Genomic DNA, 25,832 nt, shown 5'->3' with positions numbered 1-25,832 from the left:
CAGCCGGGCAAGCCAAGGAACAGCTCACAAATGTGCTCCTCATTTAATCAGACATATTTAAACAGTGGATACGTTTTGCTTCGTAATTTATACTTTCTTCCTTCAGCTTCCTGTTATTAGAGCAGATATGAAATGTGGTACTCGACATCCCTTTTTAGGGCTAATTGAAAAGAAAGGTAACTACTGAAGGTTTATATTATTATTGGCTTACTTTTTCAAACATATTTACAACACAAGATGATAGGCAACTAGCTGAAGCTAACCCAACTTATTCTACCAATTTAAATGAATCTAATTACAACTAACACTTAAACTGCAGAAGAAAGCTCATATACATTTGAGACAAAATGATTAACATTCCATGCTAATACAAACAGTTTTTAATTTATTAAAACAATTTTGATCCACCTAGTACAACTCTAAGCAAAGGTCTTAATAACGTTAAGAAGTCAAACGTTCTGATACGTAAACTAGAAAACTAAATTAAGTGGTCTCATGCTTCAATTACAGGTTCATTCTTTGCATTTCAGTTCACAATTACCCAAGATTAAGCTGTGTACCTGGAAATTAGTTACAATGGAAGAAGAAGAGATCAACCACAACAATGCAACAATAGCAGCAATAAACAATAACACCAGCAGGTTGACAATCAACAACAGCAAACAGGGCCAAGCTCAAGACCAAACCACAGTCACAAAGCCCAAGAAGAAAGAAGCTTAACCAAAACACTGAATCTACTAGAAATTAAACTAGGCAGTCATAGGACACCTTTCAGCACTCAGATAATACCCAGCCCCCTCGAGTAAATCACCAAATATCTTCAAATGCCCTGAACATCCAAGCACAGAACAGGAGCAGAAAGATTTGAACTACTTCTGCTCTTGAGATCAATGGAACAGTGTGAGCTGGTTGTCTAAAGCACTCTCTCAAACTCTTAAGATTTCAAAGTGTAGAAGAATTCCACTTTAAAAGCTCTCAAGAAAACTGATTCTCAAACCCTCTCTATGAGTTCTAGTTCTCAGAAACTGATTCAAGAAAGAAGACCCTCTCTCAAAGACTGAAACCCCAGGACTCTGTTAGCAATGCTCTTCCAATACTCTAAAAAAAAAATCCCCCCATGTTTTTTCCTCTTCCAGCTCTCTGTCCCAAGTCCCTCCACTTATACCCAAACACTGGCCTTACCAGCTCTCAAGAGCACTCAGGCAGAATTTAGAAATTGATTCTGCCCATGATCCTCTTTTAGAACTCCACTAGAGTATGTTTTTTTTCCATTATCCCTTATCTTTTCCTTATTTAAAGTTCAAACAGGTATGGACAACATATTTTAATCAATGCCTTTTAAACATCCCCATACCATTATGTTTTGTTCCCCACTAATACATTAGATTAATGGTTAATTAAGTGTTTTACTGACAACCCACTTAGCAAGACCATTTTGCCAAACCTTTAAACCCCAAATTACCCCTGAAATTACTGTGATTTACTGTCCTAGTCCAATCCCCTTTCAATCTGCACCCAAAACCTATCGGCTATAACTCATTCCCTAATCAAATAACTAAGTTGATTCCTAATTGATCACCAAACTACAACAGGTATAACCAATTTAATTCAAATTCACTTTGCAGTTCGAACTTAAAACTCAGATTAGATCAAATGGTATACAAATGAAGGCCAATGAATCAGGACAAAACATATTTGAACATAACCAGGTTAAAACTTCTAACCATGATTGACACATTACGTGGGAATGATTAACTATATTCACAACTCTAAACTAAACAAAATAAATGAAATACTGTCATATACTGGACGAAAATAAACTGAATTTATATGTAAAATGATGAACAACAAAAAACAAGGAGCCAAACATCACAGAAAATGAGACCATTTGAACTAGTAATACTAGTAACCAATTACAAGACTAGACACAGTTTTTGTACAGGAATATTACGGACACTGACTTTTACAACCAAACTAAAAAACAAACATACTCAAACGATTCAACATATGCCAATCGACCAAGATGAGAAAACTGGACCAGAAAAAGGTCCGAAAGAGGAGGAGGATTAACTGACATAAATGACGAACTAATCAGTCAGAAATAAAACAACAACAAAAAAAAGGCAAACAAAAGAAATACCTCGAAACTTCAAATCAAACCCAATCCGTTTAAGTCTGAACTTTGTCTTGAAACTTTGAAGCCAAAACGGACCTTAATCGAGTGTTCTCGTCTGAAAACACTCGACTAAAGTCGGTTAAGACCTCAAATTTCCCCTTTACTCGGACATGTACCAGGTTTTGGCTCTCTAGGGTTCTTCAATAGATTTAAAATTCGACCAGTTCTAGCAAGATTCGAGCCAGAGTAAGGGTGATTTGGGAATGAGGGAGGTCAGATGGAGCTGGGGTGTGAACTTGAGACTGGTTGGGTAGGTTTAGGGTTTTGCTCGAATCTTCAATTGAAGATTCGAAACAAACCGGGCTGATTCGAGGTTAAAGGGATAGGGATTTGTGTTGAGGGTGGTTAGAAGGTTCAGGGGTGTAAATTTCGTGGTCACCAGCATCGTTGCCGCCGGCTTTCAAGCGAAGAGGTATGAGGGCGGGTAGGGTTTGGTTGGGTCGTTTGGTTCGTCTCTGAAAGAGACGAAAGGGTGAAAATGAGGCGGGTGAAGGGGTTTGGGGTGTTTTGACATATTGAAAACAAGTTGGTTAATCTGGGCCGTTGGATGATGGGAACCAACGGTCCAGATTAATTCACTTAAGACAAACTGGGTCATTTAGTAGTAACGGGGTCGGGGCGGGTACAGGGAATGGGTCAACACGGGTTATGGGAGGGGTGATCTGGACCGTTAGATAAAGTAATATCAATGGTCCAAATTGAAACGCCTGAAACGGCGTCGTTTGGTTGAGGCTGGAGACGAGTCTGGGCTAGTTGGGCCAGTTTCGAATGGGTTTGGACGGTTTTCTCATGGGTTTGGACTGGTTTTGTGTTTGGGCTGGGGATTTTTGGCCCAGATCTTGTTTCCTCTCTTTTATTAATTCTCTCTTTACTTTCTTCCTAAATTATTTTCTAAAATTATAAACCAAGTTAACTTATTAAAAATACTAATTATCGTCTAATAACATTTATCACATATAATTAAATTCCAATTAACAATAAAATCACACAATTCAACATTAAATGCTAAAAAATGCAAAATACATTATTTTTTATGATTTTTCATTTTCGTAAAACAAGTTACTTAATTAATCCTATCTGTAAAAATTAAATCCTAAATGCACATGCAACATATAATTTTTCGTATTTTTTTCATTAATCAAAACAAAATAAACATGCCCATCCAAATACAACAATTAACCAAAAACGCAACGAAAAATTCTCAAAATTGCACAGGTGCTGGTTAGTGTGGTTGTTTAAGACAATTTTTTTGATGTGCTGGTTATGGGCCGTTTTCTCAGCCTTTGGATAATTTATTTTTTGTTGTGCTATTTTTTTGTGGGCTGTTTTCTCAGCCATTAGATAATTCCTATAACTCTCCTGTTTAATGCTTTATATTCTGTTTAGTTCTTAGTTTGTTCCCTTTTTGCTGATGCCAGAAAGGGGGAGAAAAAGTATATATTGTATCTGCACAGGTGCAGTTCGTTGGCAGGAGTCGACTCTAACAATGGACTAGTCAACTGCATGAACTGAGGGGGAGTACCATGGACTAGTCAACTACATACATTAAGGGGGAGTAAAACAGGGAAGTCAACTGGTGTTTACACCTACATATTATTTTGTCATCATCAAAAAGGGGAAGATTGTTAGTCCAGTTTTAATGATGCAAATAATATACCTATGCAGGAAATCAATTACAGAAGGATAAGGAATCAAGAAGATACTACAAGATCGCTGGAGTCAATCTTGATGCTTAAGGAAAGAAATCAATCAGCAAAGATTATAAACCAATCTGCAAATCTAGATGCCTAAGGAAAGAAATCAATCAGCAAAGATTAACGGACAACTGTGAATCAAGCAAGCCTAAACTTAAGGCATGAATCAAGGCCAACATATCCGGAAGATCGAAGATCCTGTAAAGATTGATAAGCGGCTAATTTCGAAAAGACCAACAATCAAGGAGCAAGCCTTCATTATATACAACTGATAAAGGAAGGATATCAAGGAAGAGCAACGACTAGCTATCTTATTCTTGGAAAGAATCAATCTCTTTCCAAGGATCAAATCTCTTGGGTTGTCAAGCCTCGACCTTCACCAAAGTATTTATACCCAGCTTTAAACCTTAGACACATATACTATGATCGAACCAAAAAACCCTCTCTTTGTTCTACTGCAAACAAACATTGTAGTTCACTAAGATCTGCTATGTAACAAGTTAGAGAAAACGGAGAGTATAACACTGGTGAGACATTGTATCAAAAAGAAACGAGTGTTAGAGGAACTATATTATCAAGTCATTTCCACTGTACTCGGAGAAACACATTTACTAAAGAGAACTCTCTTGCAACCCAAGGGGACTGGACTAGGATTCACATTGAATCCGAACCAGTATAAAATTCCGGTGTCTTTAATTCTTGCATTTACTTTCTGCATCTTACTTTCTGTCATTATAATTGTTAGGTTATTACATCTAGTCGACTATTTGATAAACTAGTCAACTAATAACCGATTAAGTTTAAAAATATGCAATCCCCCCTGTACTTTCAGAATACACCTACCATTTTTAAAAATTCCTATTCTAATTCAAATTCATAGGGTAGTATTTACAATCCTTCTTCCCTTAATGAAAAAAAAATCGAACTAGTCAAGAATTGAGTCTAATTGGCGCTAGATGTATCATTTACATCCTAACGAACAATGTACATCCCAAGTACGGTAGTAGTAATAAACTATGCGAGTGATTCGAGTGATGCAAAATTGACGGATTATTACGAGTTCATTTACTACTTTCATCATTAACGGATAAGTATTTCTATGTTCAACCAAATTGCACCAACAAAAAGAATAGCGTCGGCAATGATGCTTGGGGCTACTTAAATGATGACACTTTCCTTAATGATGAAACTAACAATTGCTCATCTGGAAATGTCGAAATTTCCCCCGTTTAGAATATATATGCTACTATTACCTCATCAATCATATTCATTCTCTTTATTGTTACTTTTATTTAAATGGCAACAATAAAAAACACAGTTTTTTCTCCACAAGATCCAAGTAAATTATGAGCCATTTTTAGGACATTCAGTTGTAAGATGAATAGTTGAATATGTTAATAATAATATGTGTATGAGTCCATAGTCCGCTCCAATAATGATAGTATGATACCAAGGGTACAACCATGATCATCTAGCTTCCAAGTGAACTATAGATCATACTTCATATAAGATTTTACATTTACATTATAACAAAATCACATAAACTCATATATCACGAAAACAATATATTCTCGCTCTAGGCCTAAGAGAAAATTCAATCAAGACTTAAAGAAGAAAAAAAATGGCACACCAAAGTTACAAACTTTATGCATATTAGCTTGTCATTAGACCATTGGATCGAATAGGACACTTCTGTTTCAGTAATATCCTTAGCTGAGCCTTTTGACACTCCAATTTTGTACCCCAATGTCTGCTCTTAGAACTAATGGCTCGGACAACCTTTGGAAATTCGACAAATCCTTTGATCCCTCGTTTGATATGTGGATTTTCAGGTTCTGGTGATTGGTTTCTTCTATGAATTGTCACTTGGTAATTAAAAGAAGCACTGTTTCCCTGACTTGTACTATTGCAAATGGACTTCTGATCAACTATTTCACACCTTTTCTTTGTTTCTTGATCACATGCAGCTGATGAGATGTTATGGTTCATGTCTTGTTGAATTTTGGCTTCAGTCTTGGCATTAGATGGCAACATTTTTTTAGTTTCTTCCAATTCTAACAACTTCTCTTCTAATAAAAATTTAGCATCATTAAGCTTCATTTGGACTCGTTCCTCTCTCATAACCTCAGCCATTCTTAGCATTTTCCTCTCTTCTTCCGTTTCTTTCCTCAATCGACTGATCTCTGCTCTATCCAACGATATATGATTGGCAAGTTCTTCACAGACTCGCTCCAATGCTTCTCTCCCTTTTCTCTCTTCAGACAACTCTCTTGCAATCTTCTTGTTCATTGATTCCAACTTTCTACGTGCCTTTCGCTCATGTTCTAACTTAGCCTTCAATTCAGCGATTTGGGCTCGAGACATTTCAAGCTCCGAATCCATGAAAGGTCTAATAAAGGTAAGATCCCAAAAAGATGCTGCAATTTTCCTAGCAGATATGGGGAGGTTTAGTCGATGAATTTGCTTATTGTTATGACTTTTGAATAGAGTGTGGTTGGTTTCTTCTTGATGTGGAATTGTGGGGTTGTGACGTTGCTTTTGTGAATTATAGAAAGGGTTCTCGTACAGTTTCCAGGTTGGACATATAGAAGTAGGGATAATGTGATCATCTGAGATACCAAAGGACTTATTTCTGGGATTTTCTTGGTTTCTGATCATCATCATCTTCTCTTCCAATTGGGACTGTATTTTAGCCTTTTAGTAGAAGGTGGGGAGTTTCTTGCTTTTCTATATCACCTTTGCTGCTGTGCACTCCTTGCTTTTTCTAATCCATTTGAGCTAACTTTCTTGCTTTTGCTTTATTACAACCTTTTAATATAATAGGAGTAGGGTCATGATGTTCTATCTTATTGCCCTTTCAGCTGCTAAAAATTGTAAAAAGTGGAAAAAGATGTTCAGCCTCACATGTACCTCTGCTATTTAATGTCACTTATAGAGGTGCCCACTTTCTCACTTAGTCCTCCCCCCCCCACCAACAACCCCCACCCCACACCCCCTTTACATCACTCTTTCACTCTCTTCGGTTGTATATTTTCTTGATCATATTGTAAATTGAAATGATTTTAATATTTTCATACATAGCTTGTGACATGGAATTTGGTGGTAGCAAATTGTTATGTCTCTTAATTAGAAATGGAGTAAAAGAGACTGCATATTCCAAGAACCATAGGATGCTTCGCTTTGACGATACTATTAAAGCAATGATTTACGTGATTTGCAATCATGTTTCATTATTTAAGAATCTTTCATTCAAATCTGCCTCAACTGTAATTGCATTAGTATTACAAAACAGAACACTCTTATTATTATAAAAAGCTATAATATCATACTTCTGGTCCTGAGGTAGACGCACATAAATAGTTACTTTTTGTGTGATCGTGGGCAAAGTAATGAATTTCTCTAGGGGTGTTCAAACTTGAAAGAAATAAAAAAGAATTCCAATAAATGATGTTCAATGTATGTTATATATCTTTATACGTCAGTGTAATTTTTCAACGACGTGTCAATTGACCATCCTTTAAGACATGTAGCTTCGCTCTTGCGTGCGAGATGAATAAAGAGAGCAGTTTTATCTTGATCAAATGGCATGTAGGATAATTTTGTCTATTACAACTCAGGATGCTCTGTCCTATGGAGCTTTTAGCGAGAAAAGGGTAAAGTCATATGATTATAGTGATAAGAGGATTGAGGGAGGGGTCCAAATAGTTGTCTAATGATTGTACAAATTTTCCACATGGATGGTCTCCCTTTGTGTTTCTTCTGTGTCGTCTTCCTTCATTAGCGTGATTTAACACTTGGTTCAATCACCAATACTTAGGCAATAAACTTGTTAGCATGTGCAGGGCCGTGGTGATGTATTTTGCAAGAATACTTGTCCAGAACACAGCAACTTTATGGAGGGGCAATAGAAGCAGTTTGTGTTTGACTAATTAATTTGAAAAATACTTCTGAGCAGCAATTAATGTTTGACCAAACTTTTAAAAGTGCTTCTAAGTGTATTTTTCTCAGAAGTGGTTCTCAAAAAAGTTCTTTTGAAAAGAAGTTACTTTTTTCTGCTTATCCAAAATTGATTTTGCTTCTACTCAAAAACACTTTTGTTTTTCTTATAAAAACTTGGCCAAACATTTCAACTTTAAAAAAAATAAAATACTTTTAACTTTAGATAAGCCTAGCGAAACATGCGATTAATCGGAAAGAGACACTCATGATACAATGCACTTGGAGTTAGATTTGGACCGATAAAACTTAGCCGCATATCAAAAGAGAGTAGCAATAAGTGGCGCTAATTAGATTGAAGAAAAAAAATGATTGTTGCATAGTACAAATTCTTCTATTCTACTAAAGTTTTATACATAAAAATGTACCTAGAAATGATATCTATGGTGAAGTTGTTATCGGGGAAATGTAACTCAATTGATGTGTTTTTCGTTATCTTTTTAACTTGATATGATGATGACAGAATGAACCGGAGAAAAATGGAGAAATCAAGAACAAGCTTATAAATAAGAAAGAGGAATAGCCCCTTAAAATGCCACACTCACTAAAGGTCTACAGTAGGGGACTAGGAATATGTTCCATAAACAAGTTCAATGTCCATTAGGGCCAGAGAGGATGTCAATAGCCCCAGCATTACTGGCTTGAAGTCAATAGTCATTCTATACATAAGCACGAGGGAGAAATTCAAAAATAGCCAGATTTACAACGGGTCGTTCAAATATAGCCCAGTTTCAAAAATAATCGAAATTTAGCTACTTTTCATGTAAAGATAAATCTGAGCGAAAACACTGTTCAAAATCCGGAAAATACGCAAGTATATTATACTGGAGTTCCAGCATAAGTATGTTTGAACTCTAGCATAAGTACACTAAAACTCCAGCATAATATACTGGAGTTCCAGCAAGTATAATTGTCCAGTATAATATACTGGAGTTTGGAGCATCGGTGCTCTAGTCTCCAGTATATTATACTGGAGTCAGCAAAGTATACCGGTCCAGCATAATATGCTGGAGTTCATACACAGATGCACCGAACTCCAATATATTATGCTGGATCGATCTCTGTTGCAGCAAAATAGTGGCTACTTTTCATTAACTTCGTAAATGCTAGCTATTTTTGAATGACCAGTCCAAAAACTGGTTATACCATGATATTACCCCTAAGCAGGATATCCACAACCACAAGATCAGAGGCCGATGGAGCATAGCTTTTATACGTCCAAGTAAATTTGTTAAATGGGTCGACCCGATGCGATCTGGATCGTTAACACTTAACCCGTGTGTCTTTAACCGGACTGGTCCGATTCATTTTCTTATAGGGGATCTGAGTTTGACCCATTAATGAGATAATTTTACATAAATACAACTCACACACGTGACTTGCAATATAATAGCCTAGATATCACTTTGCAAATCTATAGCCCAATATCTAATATTTTAAATTGTGTTATACAATTAAGTGCAAATCCTTGAAAAATAAAACTTAGTAGGATAAAAGAGATCAAATCAACGAAAAGCTTACTTTTACTAATTTTTCAAATTTGACTTCTAATTTTTGAATATAAACGTAAATTCTATTTCTTACAAATTGAATTACTTCAAATTTAAAATACTTAAGAACAAAATGAAGCAAACACAGGATCTCATGATTAACAAATGATAAAAATTTAATACTTTATACATATACGAACTGGAAAGTAATATATGAACTCTTGAAATTTATTAGAATAAAAATGAAAGAAAAATTATACTTTATTAACATTAAAATTTGAGTAGCATACGGAATTAGAGAATGGGAAATGGGGGTTGAAGGAATTTAGTTTCTTCTTTTTTTAAATAGGTGTACTTACATAGAAAATTAATGGCTTATCGGGTCGGTCTGGGCCGATTGAACCGCAAGTCAACTATCGGTTATGGTCGTTTCGGTTCAATGAGTTAAAATATTACAGCCCGGCCCAAACCCCCTAGATTAATTGGTTGGTCCAGTTAGGGGTTAGCGGGTCGTAGGCCAGTTGAGGGGTCCATTTTGATGGGTTATTTGGGCCTGCTCATGGGTTGACCCGGCCCATTTGATAGGTCTAGGTCCAAGTGCGTCCAGTATTTTTTTTACATATAATATAAGTATACATGTAAAAATTCACTAAAATAATAACCTTTGAATCAATTGTTTCAAAAGTACAATGAGTTGATACTAAAATACCTCAAATCACCAACCATTATCCATTGAGTTAAAAATGGTGATACTCCATTAGTGTTGAAAACTGTTGGTGCTAGAGTTTACAGTTAAACTAATTTAAATGAACACTTAGGTTCAACCAATGTGGAGTTATGAATTTGGCATCATAAAGGGACAAAACCTAACTTGAGCAAGGAATACCGTTATGAGGCTTGTACATATGACACACAAAGAGTTAGAAAGCCAAACTTAATAATAAGATATCAATTTAGCAGTCATCCGAAAATTCATTTCAAGCATTTTAAGGGTCAAGAATCCCTCTGGAAATCTCATGTTTACATGCTGAATGCATAAAAGTAAAAATAAGAACATAAAATCCGAATATCTAGTGTAACTTTCTTGTCACAATTATCTTGAGCGGCCATAGGACCATATGGATTTCCCGATCCACTTCCTCTGCTACAAGACCAAAGGCTGAACTCCAGTCAACCAAATATGTTATCCAATATACTGCTTAGATAGATTCTGCAGATAAGAAAGCAAGAGCTCCAACTAGTGGTGCATTAATATATGTAGCAGGCTCTGATTGCTCATAATTATTCCTGTCGTCTTCGAAGTTATCTTTACTGTCAGGACCACCTACGATGGCTCCGACAAGAATGTTTGGATTAGGCGAGCCCGAGTTCAAAGACTGGAATCCGTCGTTGCAGCCAATGTGACCAGGATGTGTATGCACTGAAGGTAGAGATGAACCTCTATGGTGCACACGTAGCGGATACCTCTGTCCGAAACCAACCATGTACGATATTCTTGCTGGATTATCTCCTAATATGTAGTCTACTTGTTTTTTTGCGAGTTCAACTAGCTTCTCTGCCGGATATCTTGAAGCTCCACATGAGACAGCTCCTCCATTTGTCTTCAAGTATTTGGCATAGGTTAATAGGAGAAATGATGATGATGTTACGTATTGGAGATTGCTTGCACTTCCTTTAAATAGAAGCCCCCCTGCAGACATTTCTCTCGGACGTTAGTACCCAAAATTTAAGTTAGAGGTAAGATTTACGTACACACTACCCTCATAAGATAGGCGTATGGTCTGCATATACAGTACCCTCCCCAAACCCCCACTTGTAGGATTTCAATGGGTTTGTTGTTGTTATTAGTACCCGAAACTTAAGTAATGTTGATAATTGCTGGCTCTCTACGTGTCCTAAAAAATCATGCCAAAAAGGTGAAGGAAAATGCAACTACTGACCTGGGGTATACTGAGCTTGAAAGCTAGGTGAACCTGGAATTAAAGAGCAGATATAGTTGTCTGAGTGAACTTTGTATGCTTGGAATTCTTGAGTACTCTTTTCCAAGAAGTCCTGTTAAAATTAGCAGGGGAGGGGAAAATGAGTGAGTTTAATTATGGCTGAAAAGTTTAAAGTTGGACTGAGGCTAAAAGAAAATAATTAAAAGAACCTTTGAGAGGACAATTTTGGTTCCAGGTCTCTTGTCATCCCAACTGAAGGAATAATCATCTTCAGTAGCTCCCAAAGTTTGGCCATTTGATTGAATATAAGCAAGATAGGAAGCATCTTGTGAAGCTCTATGAAGCCATGATGCTCCCCACAAAAGTTCATCCTGAATATTTCATAATGTATTTATGGTCAAACATCAATAAGAGTTACATTATGAAATTAATAGGTACGGTATTTACTATACTGCTTATTATCAGTTTCAGTATTCTTATTCTGACATGTAACTACTTACATAAATTATTTGTTGCACTTAAAAATACTTCTCAGCAGTCGATGCTTATCAGCTACTTTTAATAAACGGACTATAACTATAGTATCAACTAATGTTTCATCTTACATGGTATCCAGAGTAAGAGCAATAAAATGGGCAGACCACTGAGCTGAGACTATCACTATAAGAACCTCTATACCTGTCCGCAAAATCAAACACCTGTAACACGCAAGTCAAATCTGTTAGAATATACATATAATGCATAAGAATCACAAAAGAAGAGAAATGTGCAGGACAATGCTAGTTAGCTGTTGTGCAGTATGCAATAATTTAGAAGAATAAGAAGGATCAGAATCTTTGAACACAATAGAGGCAGCAGCCAAAGCAGCAGCAGTTTCAGCTGCAACATCAGAACCTGGATTTTGTGGCGATACTTTGTACACATTGCGCGGTGTGTCCATATCCTCAGGTCTTTCCCAACACTTGTGATCTTCGTTTGGATCTCCTACTTGCACGTATAGCGTGTTGGGGCTCGCTGTAGCTGCTTTAAGAAGATAATCAGTACTCCAACGAATCGCTTCTTTAGCATTTTCAAGTTGGCCGTGCATGGAATTTCCAAATTCGATTACACTCCATGCTAGTAGAGTTGTTGTAAATGCCATCGGCAGCCCAAACTTAATATTGTCCCCTGCATCATAATATCCTCCTACTAGGTCAACCTAAAACCAACAAAAGCAGTTAGTAATTAGTCGTGTTATCATTAAAATGTAGTAGAAATTAGTGGACCAATTAATAATGTTAGAATATCTAAGGATTATACATGGTAACCGGAACCATCGGACAAGCCAGAATCACCCCTCCATTTAAGGCGTTGATTTGCAGGCAGCTTTCCCGACCTCTGTCCCTCAAAAAAGCGAATTGATTTCTCAAGAGCAACAGAGTAATCTTGAGAAGTGAAAGCAAAGGCAAAATTATGAGAAAGGTTAAGTAAGAGGAAGAAGGTGAAGCATAAAATCAGCATGTTTATAGGATGGGCCATTTATGTTATACTACTATGGCTAGCTCGAAAGTTTTGAGTTATATTGGAGGGAAGCACCCGTTTATATAGTAATTTAGTTGGTAGTTGAGAGTTCGTTGGTCGTTGTAGAGTTCTTAGAAGGTTTACTTATTTATTTACCTGAAAAGTATGATAAAAGGTTTAAATATACCTTTGTCATAATACTATTTGGTTCAAATATACACATATTCTGTTAAGTTTTTTGAAGGTGGACATCCAATCCTATGTGACACTGATATTTGATGAGGTGAATGCCATGTGACACGCCATCTCAGTGCCCCTAATTCATATATAAAAGACTAAAATTTGAAAGTAGCGGTAATGGTGGCAATAGTGGTGGAAGAAAAGGAAATTTTAGTGGTGGAAAAAAATAGAAGGGAGGGGTAAAATGGGTTAGAGGCGCTTAGATGGCAAGTCATGTTGACATCCACCTCATCAAATATCAATGTCACATAGGATTGGATGTCCACTTTGGACAAACTTAACAGAAAAGGGGTATATTGGAATCAATAATATAACGATAGGCGTATATTTAGATTCAAAGTATAACGAATAATATACTTAAATATTTTCTGATAGTATATGAGTATATTTGACCCTTTTTCCGCTTATTTATTTATTTATTAAATAAGTGGTGGAAGCATAGAGTATCATTCACGGGATCAACTGCGACAAATGAGACGAATTTATTGCAAGAAAAGAGCTAAAAGTAATCAAAAGGTAGCAGTGGAGGGTGAGAAAGCACAAATTTTTTTATATCTGTTTTGGAGTGTTGACATAAAGACAATGACGACAAGAATGGACTACTCAATATTCTTACTGTTAAATCTCGTGTATAACTATTTTTACTCACATTTTTTTCCGCCGTTAGACTTCATTTTCATTGGAGATTAGACCCTATGCATTCACGACCTGATTTAAATATGTTGAAATACTTTATTCCACGATGAATTTAGAAAGAAAAAAAAACCTAATTTGCACAGATAATAATAATGTGCTTTGGCGGAGTAGATGTTAGAAATTATCCTCTTTTCTAGAGACTTTTAATGTGACTCACATATAAGGTAATAAATTATTTACCTTGTCTCCCAAAGAAAATAATATATCAGATAATATTCTTAGTTATGCATATATGGTAGTTTCTTTGATGGAAAGAAATTATCATATATTAAGAATTCCTAGGGTAATTATAATTTATGGAGAAGTCCCTAGGGCTAAAGTATTTGCCTAAGAGTCCCTAGCCTACCTGTAAATACGTCTGTGACTCCATCAGTCTGACATCCTACGATAGAGACAGGCTAGAAGGCTCCTAGGTTTTCTGCAAATGTTTTACGAATGTGATTCCCTACAACACTTGAACAACTATGGCTGAAGGTACGTTCCTTATTTAATTTCCGCTGCGTTGGCTCTGTGTATGTGTTTAAATTACGACAGTAGAAAGTTAGGCTTAAAAATTTGGTCTTGTTAGACTTAGTCTCTTTGTAGTTGGACCTTAAATGGTTTGGCAACTAAAATACATTCATCTACGAACAAAAATCACATTGATTCAGAACTTGCCATCTGAGCTAAGTAATTTTTAACATGTTGAAGACCGTAGTGGGCTAAAGTCTCATAAGGTCATGAGGAGACTTTCGTCACATATACACTTTAATTTATATGCCCAAAATGTACTCTTTGTACCTTGGATTTATCCTATTATCAGGGACATTTTGTTTAAATTTTCTTTTATGTATTAAATGAATAAGTTATATGATATATTGGCGTTCTATAACTAAGTAATTTAGTACTCTTATATAACTATGAGGCACTATTATTACTTGTTATTAGTACTTCTTTCTGATGGATTATAATAAACAGCGGAAGCAATCCCAGTATCAAAATCACGTGTAATCTAGACAATTAGTATATACGGAGTTTACGGGTTACCTCTTGAAGCGTGAACATATCTCTTCTATCACGTGAGTCTTCAGTTCCATAACTTCTCAATGGAATCTCCATCACCCGCACAATCGTGATCCTCGAACGTTCCACGGTCTTCTACTGTGTTACCCAAATAATACCGGAAATAGAAATTTCGTGTGGGCGAAATTTCTAGGAAAGCTTGGCTCAAAAATTTCAGCCACCATGTACAACTGCTTCTAGGTGGAAAAACTTATGTATTTATAGCACAAGTTTTAAGGGTTAAGACCCTTTTCCAAAACCTGTTGGGTTTTCTTTTCCACCAGAAAAATGATTCCTTTATTTCCTATTATTTAGGCACAGTAGGGACCACATAATTTAATTAACAAAGCTTCAATTATGGAATTAATTTCTAATTTTCGAAATTAATATCTACCATAATTAATTATGAATTATTCCACTAAAAATTCGTAATTGCACTCCTTATCCAATTTCGAAATTCATCCATTAAATCTTATTTAACTCCCCATATTAAGATTCAGATACTAATCAAGTAAATTAAATTACTGATGATTTAATTTATTGATTATTTCCTTTAGACTTTCGCTTAACTTATTTTATGTGTCGGATATAAAATCCACCGGCCGGGTTTACACATGAAAACTTATAAGCTTTCATAAAGGTGTATCATCAATCTCTAAACCGAAACATGGATTCCATCAACTAGCTATTACTTCACCAATGTACATTATTATTATCCAATTTACCAGGCATATTGACCCACGAAAGAATCTCGCCTTTTAATAAATTAAAACAATAATAATATACACAGCTAATAATAATTATATCAAGATTAAGAGTATAAGTACATTTAATGGCTAGAGAGTTTATTCTTTTAAATCAGTATAAAATACTTATCTCTACCTGGTTCGTTCAATACATACAAAATGTATTAGCACAAGAAGTTGGAATTAAACCATTCCCATAATCAAGATAAATTATATTTAATCTTGTGCTACAATCATTCCTGATGGTTTGTCCAATTCCATCATTAGATTATGAACTCAAACTTTATACTTATAAGAACCGATGATTTAATCTTCCGTATATAAGCTAAACTATATACACTAAATCATCTACTATATAAGCAAAAGATACAGACTAATATATGATCTATTTAAAACTTTATTAAAACTGAATAAACAATTATTTCGTAATAAATACTATATCTAAATCAAACTCATGGTTAATAGTATATATCCCAACACTTTCATCTTCTTTTTTGCTATTTTGGATTTAGTTTTCTAAATATCTTGTATGGTTATTACTGGATATCAGTGCTTCTTCCATCTTTACTTTAGTCGAGGGTCTATCAGAAACAATTTCTCTACCGTTTTAGGATAGGGGTAAGGCTGCGTATATCCTACCCCCTCAAATCCTATTTGTGAGAATACACTGGGTTGTTGTTGTTGTTGTTTATATAACTACGAGAATCCGCAACCAAAGATGGAATTAGCGGAGTTGTGAAAAGGGCAAAAGCAAATGGTTAATTAGGATTAATCATTTGTTAGCGTCAAATTAATGTAAACACATGCTAGAACTAGTTGAAGCGTGATTTGGTAAATGTGGGAAGAAAATAAAGAAGCGTAATAAAGGGGTTGGAAAGTAGTAACAAAATAGCGACTTTGTCAGAAAGAAACTTGGAATGTTGTTTTGGCGTTAGTGTTTGTATGTTTCCTGTCCACATTAAGTCACGAGACTATGTTTCCATTCACGTGTATTCCCAAATTAATGTAGACATACAATATCCCTACAAAGTATAGAGGTGAGCACAGGACTAGAAGCCATCACTTTGGAACAAAAAAGATATAAAAGTTTGGCTCCCTAACCTGTTTACTCAATATATTCATGTGATTGAAACCAATCCTTACTGACACCGTAACCATAGTCCTTAAAACTACTCTCTCTCTTGGTTATCGGATGTTTACACCATATGAAACAAAACATATGTGTATACATTCATTTTTATTACATAACCATGGTTAATTAATTGATATTTTTACTTTGTTAAAGTCTTCAAAGCGTTAGGCACTTTTATCTTTCAAATATCAACTAATATTAGTATTATCATTTTATTCTTAATAACATGATTGTTGCCTAACATACTCTTGATATAAAAGTTCATTCCTTTTTAAGGAGAAAGAGAATGAAAAAACATGTAAATTCTAGTTAACCATCACTGATTCAAAATGATAATTTTGGTACTTTACATATATTTGACTTAAAAGTCATTTTCTATTTTTTAATTTTCATGCTCAAGTAAATATATCCACATCAAGTGGAACGGATGGAAATTTTAAATATATCCACATTAACTAAAGTCGTTGTATGCAAAACCGTTAATATTATAATACCATATGGAGTAGTACTTAGCTCCTATTTGGACAATGATATTTTTTACTTTCTTTTCAAAATCTTGTTGAAATCATTAATTGGGGGCATTTGCATCTATACTCGTTTTTTGTGTCACGTTTTAACTTGTGTCCGTATTACCAAAAAAATTGCAAGTGTACCCGCTTTTTCGCATAACTTCAGCATACGGGGCTGAAATAGCAAAGACAATCACGCAAAACTTTAGCATTCTAGTAGCCGGGCCTGAAATTCAGCTCTAGAGCTGAAGTTTTTGTTTTGTAACTGTCGAACTTCAGCTCTATAGCTGAAGTTTTTGTTTGTAAGCTTCAGCTCTAGAGCTGAAGTTTTTGTTTGTAACTGGCTTTTTGTTTGTAAGCTTCAACTCTAGAGCTGAAGTTTTTGTTTTGTAACTGTCGTTTTTATTTGTAACTGGCTTTTTGTTTGTAACCTTCAGCTCTAGAGCTGAAGTTTTTGTTTTGTAACTGTCGAACTTCAGCTCTAGAGCTGAAGTTTTTGTTTGCACTAATATTTTACTTGGCTAATAATGCAGACAAAGCATCCTAGACACCATCATTTGCTATTACAAGTATTCTTCCAGCTGATGATAACTGTTTGAACAAAAAAAATATTAAAAGAAAGCTTGTGTAGCATTAAAACATTAAAAGATTCAGACACATTTAGAGGCTTTCATTCAAAGAAAAGAATTTCTTCACAATATTAGGAGATTTCAGAGGCTCTGGGAAGCAAGAAAATGAATTGTTTCAATTAAAATAACTTTTTGTTTACAAATATTACCTAAAAATTTACTTTGATTCAGCAATCATGCACTATATGAACAATTTCAGCTCCGTCTTCTCTCACTATGAGTAATTAAAAATGGAAAGTATAACTCGACTATCATAATTTGCTATAACTTTTTCAATACAGAGGTTCAAAAAGATATTAGGTCATTCTGGGACTCTTGCTCCAGTGGTTTAGTTCCTGCCTTATTTCTTCTAGGTCTAGGGATCAATCCTCCTTAGTAATTCTTTTTTGGCTATTTTTGAAGCTTATTTTGTTTGGAAAAAAAAGTAGGTTGCGCAGGATTTGAACTCTTGATCCTTTAAACAAAAAATTCTTATAACCAGTGGAATAATGGCCAATCTATTTTTTACTGTGGAGAAAATAAATAATAAGTAATTAGGCTATTTGTTCCTTCTTTAAATATGACATCGCTTGCAAAAAGTTCTGCGTACGCCCCTGGGGTGACCAAATAGGGCGCCCCATGCAATTTTTACCATTAATTGTTCATGGAATTTGATCAGTTTATTTAAAAAATTAATAAAAAAATTTCAAGTTTCAAAAATTGATTTGGGCTAGTTTTTGGGTGAAATTTTTTCTTCCACTCACAAAACTTCAACTTTTTTTCAAGAAAACTGCATATCCAAACACAATTTTAACTTTCAAAAATTATTTTCAACACAACTTTAAAAACTATTTTTTGTTTAAGATTCCAAACGCCTACTTAATTTTTAAACTGATCAAAGGTCAGAAATTCTCATCATTCCATAGAGTGGCTATCTGAAAAATCGTTTCCATTTCCTTCATCTTAATCTCTTTCACAAGAACGTTTTCGGCGAGAAATCATGAGAGCATGTGTCTTTTTGACTTATTTGTCAACTAAAACATGAATAAACAGGAAAATTGGAGGCGCATAGACACACTAATTCTAATCTTTTGGATTTACTATGGACTTACTTGTTGAATTAGGCAAAGAAAGAAGAAAATAAGTAATGTAGCATGTGTTAGCCCTGTGCTTTAATTAAGACAGACTTGTGCGGCTTGATTTCTGCAGCTTTTTCAGATGTTCTACCAAATTAGACAAAGACCAATTATAGTTCTTTACTCTTCTCTTGCTTCAACCTTATAGCATAGACTTCGTTCATCTAAAAATCGTAACAGGTCTAAAGTAACAAACAGTATCAGTCTTTTAATTTGAACAAAATCCCCGCGCTAATCATGCATAGAGTAGCTAAGGAACAAACTATATATCTCAATTTCCTTCACATAAAAAATATTTGTCTCTTTCATGGCTACTTATATTCATTATTTGCTCATCTTCAACGTACCTTTATGTATCATATCAAACGAGTTAAATTTTGCAGTTCAATTTGTAGTCCAAATAAGAGTATAACATAATTAACAAGCTAGAAAAGCTCCTATATTTGTTCCATTCCAGTTAATACGAGCAGCAAATATCATTTTCAATGTTATTATAAAGAAAACGGGTTGATTATCTTTTATTTTTATTTTTATTCCTGACATAAACAGGAGTTTGATTGTTATTGTTATATTAATATACTACCAGATGATGGCTACATAAGCTGGTTTGCCCGAGAGGTTAAGGGGGAAGACTTAAGATCTTCTGCACATAAGTGCGCATGGGTTCGAACCCCATAGCCAGCATATAATTAAATAAAGTTTTTCCCAATCTTAGGATGACAGAACTTTTTTCTTTTAATTTTTTCCCCCTCCCAATACTTTAGGATTATCTGCACTATGACATCTATGTGGGTTTTTCTATGTCATCCATGGCTTTAACTTCAAGGAATTACCAATCAATAACTGAAATAAAGCTTTCTAGCACGACTTTTTGACTTATCTAAGTTGTTTGATAAATTATAAAAGTGCTTTTAAGTCAAAACTAGTTAGTCACTTCTAACTTGTGATTTTTCAACTTATAAGCATTTTTGTAGTTTCTTTCATTTTTGATTAGCTTAGGAGAAGTTTTGCATGTTTGTGAAGATAAATTCTTGTCACTCAATTTTCAAAGCGAAGCCAAATGATTCAATGGTTTCCGTCTCTTCGTATAATTCGAACAAGACCTTTCTCAAACTTAGTAGGCTTTGGACATAAGAATTGTAAAATTCCAAAAAATGGTGAAAATGGTATTTGAAATTTAGAGTTGTGTTTGGACATAAATTTTAGTTTTGGTTGTTTTTGAAGTTTTGTGAGTCATTTGAGTGAAAATTTTGAAAAACAGCTTTTTGCAGTTTTTCAAATTTTCGAAAATTTTCAAAATGCATCTTCAAGTGAAAATTGGAAATTTTATGAACAAACGCTAATTTAGAAAAAAAGTGAATTTTTTTTAAAAAAAATGTTACATCAAATTTTATGTCCAAATAGGCACTTAGTTTCTTTAACTTTTATTCTCGGGTTATATAGATCCACCGGTCTCGGTAATTCTTACGCACATAGATAGACAGCTTTTGACATAATTCCAATTTGTTTAAAGTTAATCATATAAGCAGGGGATGTAGCTCAGATGGTAGAGCGCTCGCTTAGCATGCGAGAGGTACGGGGATCGATACCCCGCATCTCCATTCAATTTATTGTGATTTTCTTTTCTGGGCAAATGCTGCTGGCTGCTGAACCTTTGCATTTCAAAAATGTTGCACACAACTATGTACAGTACAGGCATACCTTTACATTAGGAATTGGCGTACTGAAACATGAAGATTGCTTGTTTTCCTTTTTTTTGGCGTAAATATTGTAATCTGAGGTTTCTAACCTCGAATTCAGTAACATGGATGATTAAGCTACCATAATAAGGGGAAGAGAGCAGCTCAGAAAGCCAAGTTACAACACATGGTAGCAGATTAAGTTACAAGCCCTCTTTGTAATTTGTAATAGGACTCCAAGAAGAAAAAAGTAGACAGCAGTAATTAATCTTACATCCATATTATACTTTCTCATCTCCTTTATTCAAGAAACCTTCAATCCAAAACGTGTCGCATCACATCTCCTTTTTTTTCCGTTTGGTAAATAGGTTTCATAACTTCTTATACCACAGAAATCAGAAGGCACTTATTTAGGACCTTAACCCCTTTTGCTAATTTGTTTCCTCCGAAAGCTCTCATAAGCTAGAGTCTTGATTGCTCGGTATGACCAACTATTGTGCTTAAACCTAAAGACATGCTAAAATATTGAAATTGCAGTTTTGCTTCCTAAGAAGCTCGGGCATGGTTTAAACCACATTGGTGTTGCAAAGAAAGATGAATAACCAGAGGAACAACCTAGGGGCCTTAACTGATGGTACATTTATCCAGGCATCAATAACCCGGAACCATCCCATAGTGAAACAATCTATTAGCAACAGAAACGGGTCAGAAGAAGCATCAGATGTTAAGAGGTACAAGTTTATCACCTCCACTTTCTGAATAATGAATTGACAATGGAAGACAAAACTCAGCAAATACTTAAAGAAATATTTATCAAAACAGAACTGCCAAGTGCGATTCAAGGTATATCCAGAATCACCAATAATGATCATTTTAGCCTATGATCATCCAAATAATAGCTAGCTGAGGAATTCGTTGTTCAAGCTTTAATCTTATTGTAAAGAAGGGCAGTAGTACATTTCATAGGTTCAGAAACGCAAAGAATCAAAATTGACTTCAAGTTCACATTACCGCTTCCAGAAAACCGTGCCTTTTGACCCATCATACAGCAAAACAAAAGAAAAAGCTCAACTTTATGTAGTAGATCAAATACATCATAATGGAGTCAGAAGCAACTACATCCTATGGAATCTATTTTGATGTCTCAACAGGACAAGTATCCATCGGGAACCACATAGAACTTCTACTCAGTAGCTTCCCCGTGTTTTGCAGCATCAGCTTCTTTCAGCCTTTCCAAAGCGGAAATGCGTCCATTCAGAGATTCATAAACATCATTCATCTGGAATTTAGAAAAAAGTGAATATCATGTAGACAGAAGAGATTTAGTCCAGCTGGGGCAACATACTTTACTTAACCAAGGCTACGTGATATGTCTCCTCAATCTAATTTGCATCTCTTAAGATTAAATTGCTTAGTCTATTAGGTGTGGATTCACCTCTTTTACCATCAATGCTGCACTTATTTTGGACGTTAAACCCCCAAAATGCTCATGACCACTGAAATGATCCTTATAAGACTACTAATGGTAGAAATAGAGAAGAATAAAACTGTGCTAAGAAGATAAGAACTGGTTTTTAACTTTGGGGAAAGGAAAGTGAAATTGAGAAAACAAGCACAAAACTTTGAAAACAAGTTATAAAATTATTTGTGCACTGACTGCAGTCCAACATTAGTGGTTCTAAAAGAGAATAACAACAACAACGACCCAGTAAAATCTCACAAGTGGGGTCTGGGGAGGGTAGGGTGTACGCAGACCTTACCCCTACCCGATAAAGTAGAGAGGTTGTTTCCGATAGACCACCGAGTCAAGATTGTTCTAAAAGAGAATGGTGAAAGGAATTCAAGTAGTGGTCACATTTGTAAATAATTAGGCCAAATACAAGACAACCTCCTAAAGTTGGCACATAATTTCATTTTGACACCTCAACTGAGTCTGTTTCCTACTAGACACCTAACGCATGTCCAAGATGTACCTATTGAACAACACATTAACAACCAATCAAAAAACTAAAATGCGTTTAATTCACACGGGATGATGTGGCAAAGTTACGAACGAAACAAGGACATGCAACATTTAGACCCACATAATTATTTTAAAACGAGGCTTGAGAAGAAAAAAAAAGGAAAAAGAAAATCTATTTCAACATAAATTCCCCCGCTGTTCCTTCGTCCTAGCCAGATCCCTCTTCCGTTTCCACACCACCGCTCCACCATACACCTTCCACTATAGTCACCATCAACGCCATCTTCTCCACCTAAAACCATCGTATTCTTATTCCATCCAAGAATAATATGCTCCAGGCCACTAGCTATCTTACATCAACACGTTCGTCTTGCAAACACTAAAGAGGCTAACAACAACAACAACAACAACAACAACCACCCAGTATAATCTCAGAAGTGGGGTCTGGAGAGGGTAGTATATACGCAGACCTTACCCCTACCCTGGGGGCAGGGAGGTTGTTTCCGAATAGATCCTCGGCACAAGAAGATGAGATGCGATAATAGAATAATAACAACAACATAACCAGAAAGATAGTACCAGCGAGCCACGAGTCAGAAAATATACCTGAAAGCACAATATCAATAATCAATGCAGTGACAAGGTCCTAGAAAATAATACGAGCACAACACGAACCTCTAGCATACTAAAACACGACACTGACCGACTAGACTTACACACAGAACAGTGTAGAAAAACGGTCAACTACCTACTTACCTTCAACCCTAATAATCTCCCTCCATACTTTTCTATCAAGGGCCATGTCCTCGGTGAGCTCAAGTTGCGTCATGTCCTGCCTGATCACCTCTCCCCAATACTTCTTTGGATGCCCTTTACCTCTCCTCATACTTGTCAGAGCCAACGACTCGCATCACCTAACCGGGGCATCTAGGCTTCTCCTCTGCACGTGCCTGAACCATCTAAGCCTCAGTTCCCGCATTTTGTCTTCCATGGGAGCCACGCCCACCCTTGCTCGAATATCTTCATTCCTAATCTTATCCAACCTCGTGTGCCCGCACATACATCTCAACATTCTCATTTCTGCTACTTTCATCTTCTGAATATGGGCAAGCTTAACTGGCCAATATTCTGGCCTATACAATATGGTCGGTCTAACCACCGCTCTGTAAAACTTGCCTTTAAGTCCCCGGAGCACCTTTTTGTCACACAAAATGCCAGATGTTAACCTCCATTTCATCCAACCTGCCCCTATACGGTGTGTGACATCCTCATAGATCTCAAGAGTCTGTCTCCAAACCTCCAGCCTCTCGTCAACACCTCCTCGTGTCTCATCAATCAGAACTATATCATCAGCAAATAACATACCCCATGGCACCTCCCCTTGAATATGGTGTGTCAGTGTGTCCATTGCCAGAACAAATAAGAAAGAGTTGAGCGCAGATCCTTGGTGTAACCCCATAACCACCGGAAAATGCTCCGAGTCTCCTCATAGTGTCCTAACCTGAGTCTTGTCTCCATCATACATGTCCTTAATCACACTAATGTAAGCTAGCGGGACACTTTTTACCTCCAAGCATCTCCAAAGAACCTCCCTTGGTACCTTGTCGTACGCTTTCTCTAGGTCAATAAACACTATGTGCAAATCCTTCCTCCTATCCCTGTACCCCGGATAAGATGAATAGCTTCCGTAGTTGAACGACCCGACATGAATCCAAATTGGTTCTCAGATATAGACACCGACCTCCTCACCCTCGCTTCCACCACCCTCTCCCACAGTTTCATCGTATGGCATTAAAGAGGCTAACCAGAGTGGATTTAAAAGCTTAATATATTTGCTGGGAATTTAGCCAACAGTTACTACATCTTAAAACCCTCAGCCGAGATTTATTTTTCCTAATTTGTTTTGAAATGGTTATGTTTCCCTAATTTGTTTCAAATTAAGCACAGTAGTCTGTTATTTCAATCAAGCCCCAGACTTTGGTTCAGCGACAAATGTAGTACACTCAGGAATCAGGATATGTAGAAAATTCGAAGCTATTTACTTATATTTTCAAAAGAAACATTAAAAGTTTGAATCTTTGCTGGTGAACCAATTGCAATTTAAGTAGAGAAGGGTTAAAGGTAACGGGCAGCCCATAGGCTTTATCCACCATATTTTGAAATTGGAAAACAGCACATTTCTCAGTTAATAAAAAAAATGTTATTTCAATCAATCAACATAATTCAATTGACTCCACCTTAATCCGAAACTAGTCGAGATCAGCTATATAAAACCTCCGTATTCATTTCACTTTATTCAGGCCCATTTCATTACAAAATTAAACAAAACACGGTACTTTAAATATATATAAAAAAAAAAAGCATATCAGAAAGGAGAGAAAGTGGATTGAAAGTCAAAAGAACCTGTTGAGTGAGGGAGTGGTGGGCGGTTTGATAATCCTTGTGGAGCACGTAGAGACCAACGGCCGACGCCACCGCAGCACCGGCGAAAAACGATGCAAATCTCACCCTTAGCACGTATCCCATTTTTTTCTGAATTGAGAACCTACACAAGCTGTCTTTTTTTTTTTTGGGTATTTAGGGAAGGAAGGGGAAGAACTGAAATTAGAAAGTGAAAAGATGTACCCGAATTCTTCTATTGTCTCGATTTATACCTTGTATGCACTAACCAATTAAAAAGTACTCCTCTGTTTCATTTTATTTGAATTTTTAATTGTTTTAATTAACAATAAAATGATATTGTTAACTTTAATTTAATTATTAAAAATATAACAAATACTACTAGATTCTTTACTCAAAGGGCAACTTTGTAAAAATTTCTTTATTATATATAATAAAATTAAATATTGTGAAACACAAGAAAAATATCAAAAATTCAATTAAAATGGACCGGAGAGAGTATTTATAAGATCATTTAGTAGAAATTACAGGTAAACTTTTAATAATATTTATTGCTGATTTATTAAAAATCATGGTGTAAAAGTAGTTTTACACTATTAGTGCATATACAAAATTAGGTGATAAACTTGTCCATAATACACAAAACTAAGAAATAAAAATAAAATACAAGTAAAAGTTGTGCATTAATGAATAGGTAATTTTCTTAAAAATCTTTTTGTTGGTTTTACCCCCTTTATTTTTCGTTAGCTTTTGGCTCTAAATTGATAGTTTCATTTTTGTCTTAGACTATTCGATAGAAATAATGAAAAATATAAAAATTTGGCTGTGGGTGTTTTGGCACAACAAAGGTTTCATCAAGTCGAATTAAGCACACTATCAAAGGATG

The 25,832-nt window shown here is 35.5% G+C and overlaps 2 protein-coding genes, 1 long non-coding RNA gene and 2 other non-coding genes across 5 annotated transcripts; 2 read left to right on the top strand and 3 right to left on the bottom strand.

Annotated features, from left to right (window-relative positions):
• Positions 1-5,342: 5,342 nt before the first annotated feature.
• On the bottom strand, positions 5,343-6,879 carry LOC107769636 (protein BRANCHLESS TRICHOME-like). Its single transcript, XM_016588870.2, has one exon. It carries the CDS (start codon positions 6,532-6,534, stop codon positions 5,524-5,526), a length of 1,011 nt encoding a protein of 336 aa, XP_016444356.1. The 5' UTR covers positions 6,535-6,879; the 3' UTR covers positions 5,343-5,523.
• A 3,418-nt stretch (positions 6,880-10,297) lies between these two features.
• Positions 10,298-12,896, bottom strand: LOC107769637 (endoglucanase 1-like). The gene is made up of 6 exons (XM_016588871.2): positions 12,596-12,896; positions 12,072-12,494; positions 11,902-11,994; positions 11,506-11,667; positions 11,297-11,408; positions 10,298-11,046 (listed from the first exon to the last, which is right to left on the bottom strand). Exons 1-6 carry the CDS (start codon positions 12,812-12,814, stop codon positions 10,556-10,558), a joined length of 1,500 nt encoding a protein of 499 aa, XP_016444357.1. The 5' UTR covers positions 12,815-12,896; the 3' UTR covers positions 10,298-10,555.
• A 6,609-nt stretch (positions 12,897-19,505) lies between these two features.
• TRNAL-UAA (transfer RNA leucine (anticodon UAA)) lies at positions 19,506-19,588 on the top strand. Its single transcript has one exon. It is a non-coding gene; the product is annotated as a tRNA-Leu (tRNA).
• An 844-nt stretch (positions 19,589-20,432) lies between these two features.
• Positions 20,433-20,505, top strand: TRNAA-AGC (transfer RNA alanine (anticodon AGC)). Its single transcript has one exon. It is a non-coding gene; the product is annotated as a tRNA-Ala (tRNA).
• A 992-nt stretch (positions 20,506-21,497) lies between these two features.
• On the bottom strand, positions 21,498-25,197 carry LOC107769638 (uncharacterized). The gene is made up of 2 exons (XR_012696127.1): positions 24,950-25,197; positions 21,498-21,862 (listed from the first exon to the last, which is right to left on the bottom strand). It is a non-coding gene; the product is annotated as an uncharacterized LOC107769638 (long non-coding RNA).
• Between the last annotated feature and the right edge of the window lie 635 nt (positions 25,198-25,832).

This window comes from Nicotiana tabacum, chromosome 1, assembly GCF_000715075.1.
Source record: "Nicotiana tabacum cultivar K326 chromosome 1, ASM71507v2, whole genome shotgun sequence".
Taxonomy (NCBI): domain Eukaryota; kingdom Viridiplantae; phylum Streptophyta; class Magnoliopsida; order Solanales; family Solanaceae; genus Nicotiana; species Nicotiana tabacum.
This window is presented reverse-complemented; position numbering and strand designations above follow the sequence as displayed.

Excerpts from the sequence above, each read along its gene's own strand:
- LOC107769636 (XM_016588870.2), bottom strand. The coding sequence starts at position 6,534 with ATGATGATGATCAGAAACCAAGAAAATCCCAGAAATAAGTCCTTTGGT.
- LOC107769637 (XM_016588871.2), bottom strand. The coding sequence starts at position 12,814 with ATGGCCCATCCTATAAACATGCTGATTTTATGCTTCACCTTCTTCCTC. Across the intron at positions 11,409-11,505 it reads CCAAAATTGTCCTCTCAAAG|GACTTCTTGGAAAAGAGTAC; the intron begins GTTCTTTTAATT and ends TAATTTTAACAG. Across the intron at positions 11,047-11,296 it reads TCAAGCTCAGTATACCCCAG|GGGGGCTTCTATTTAAAGGA; the intron begins GTCAGTAGTTGC and ends AAATGTCTGCAG.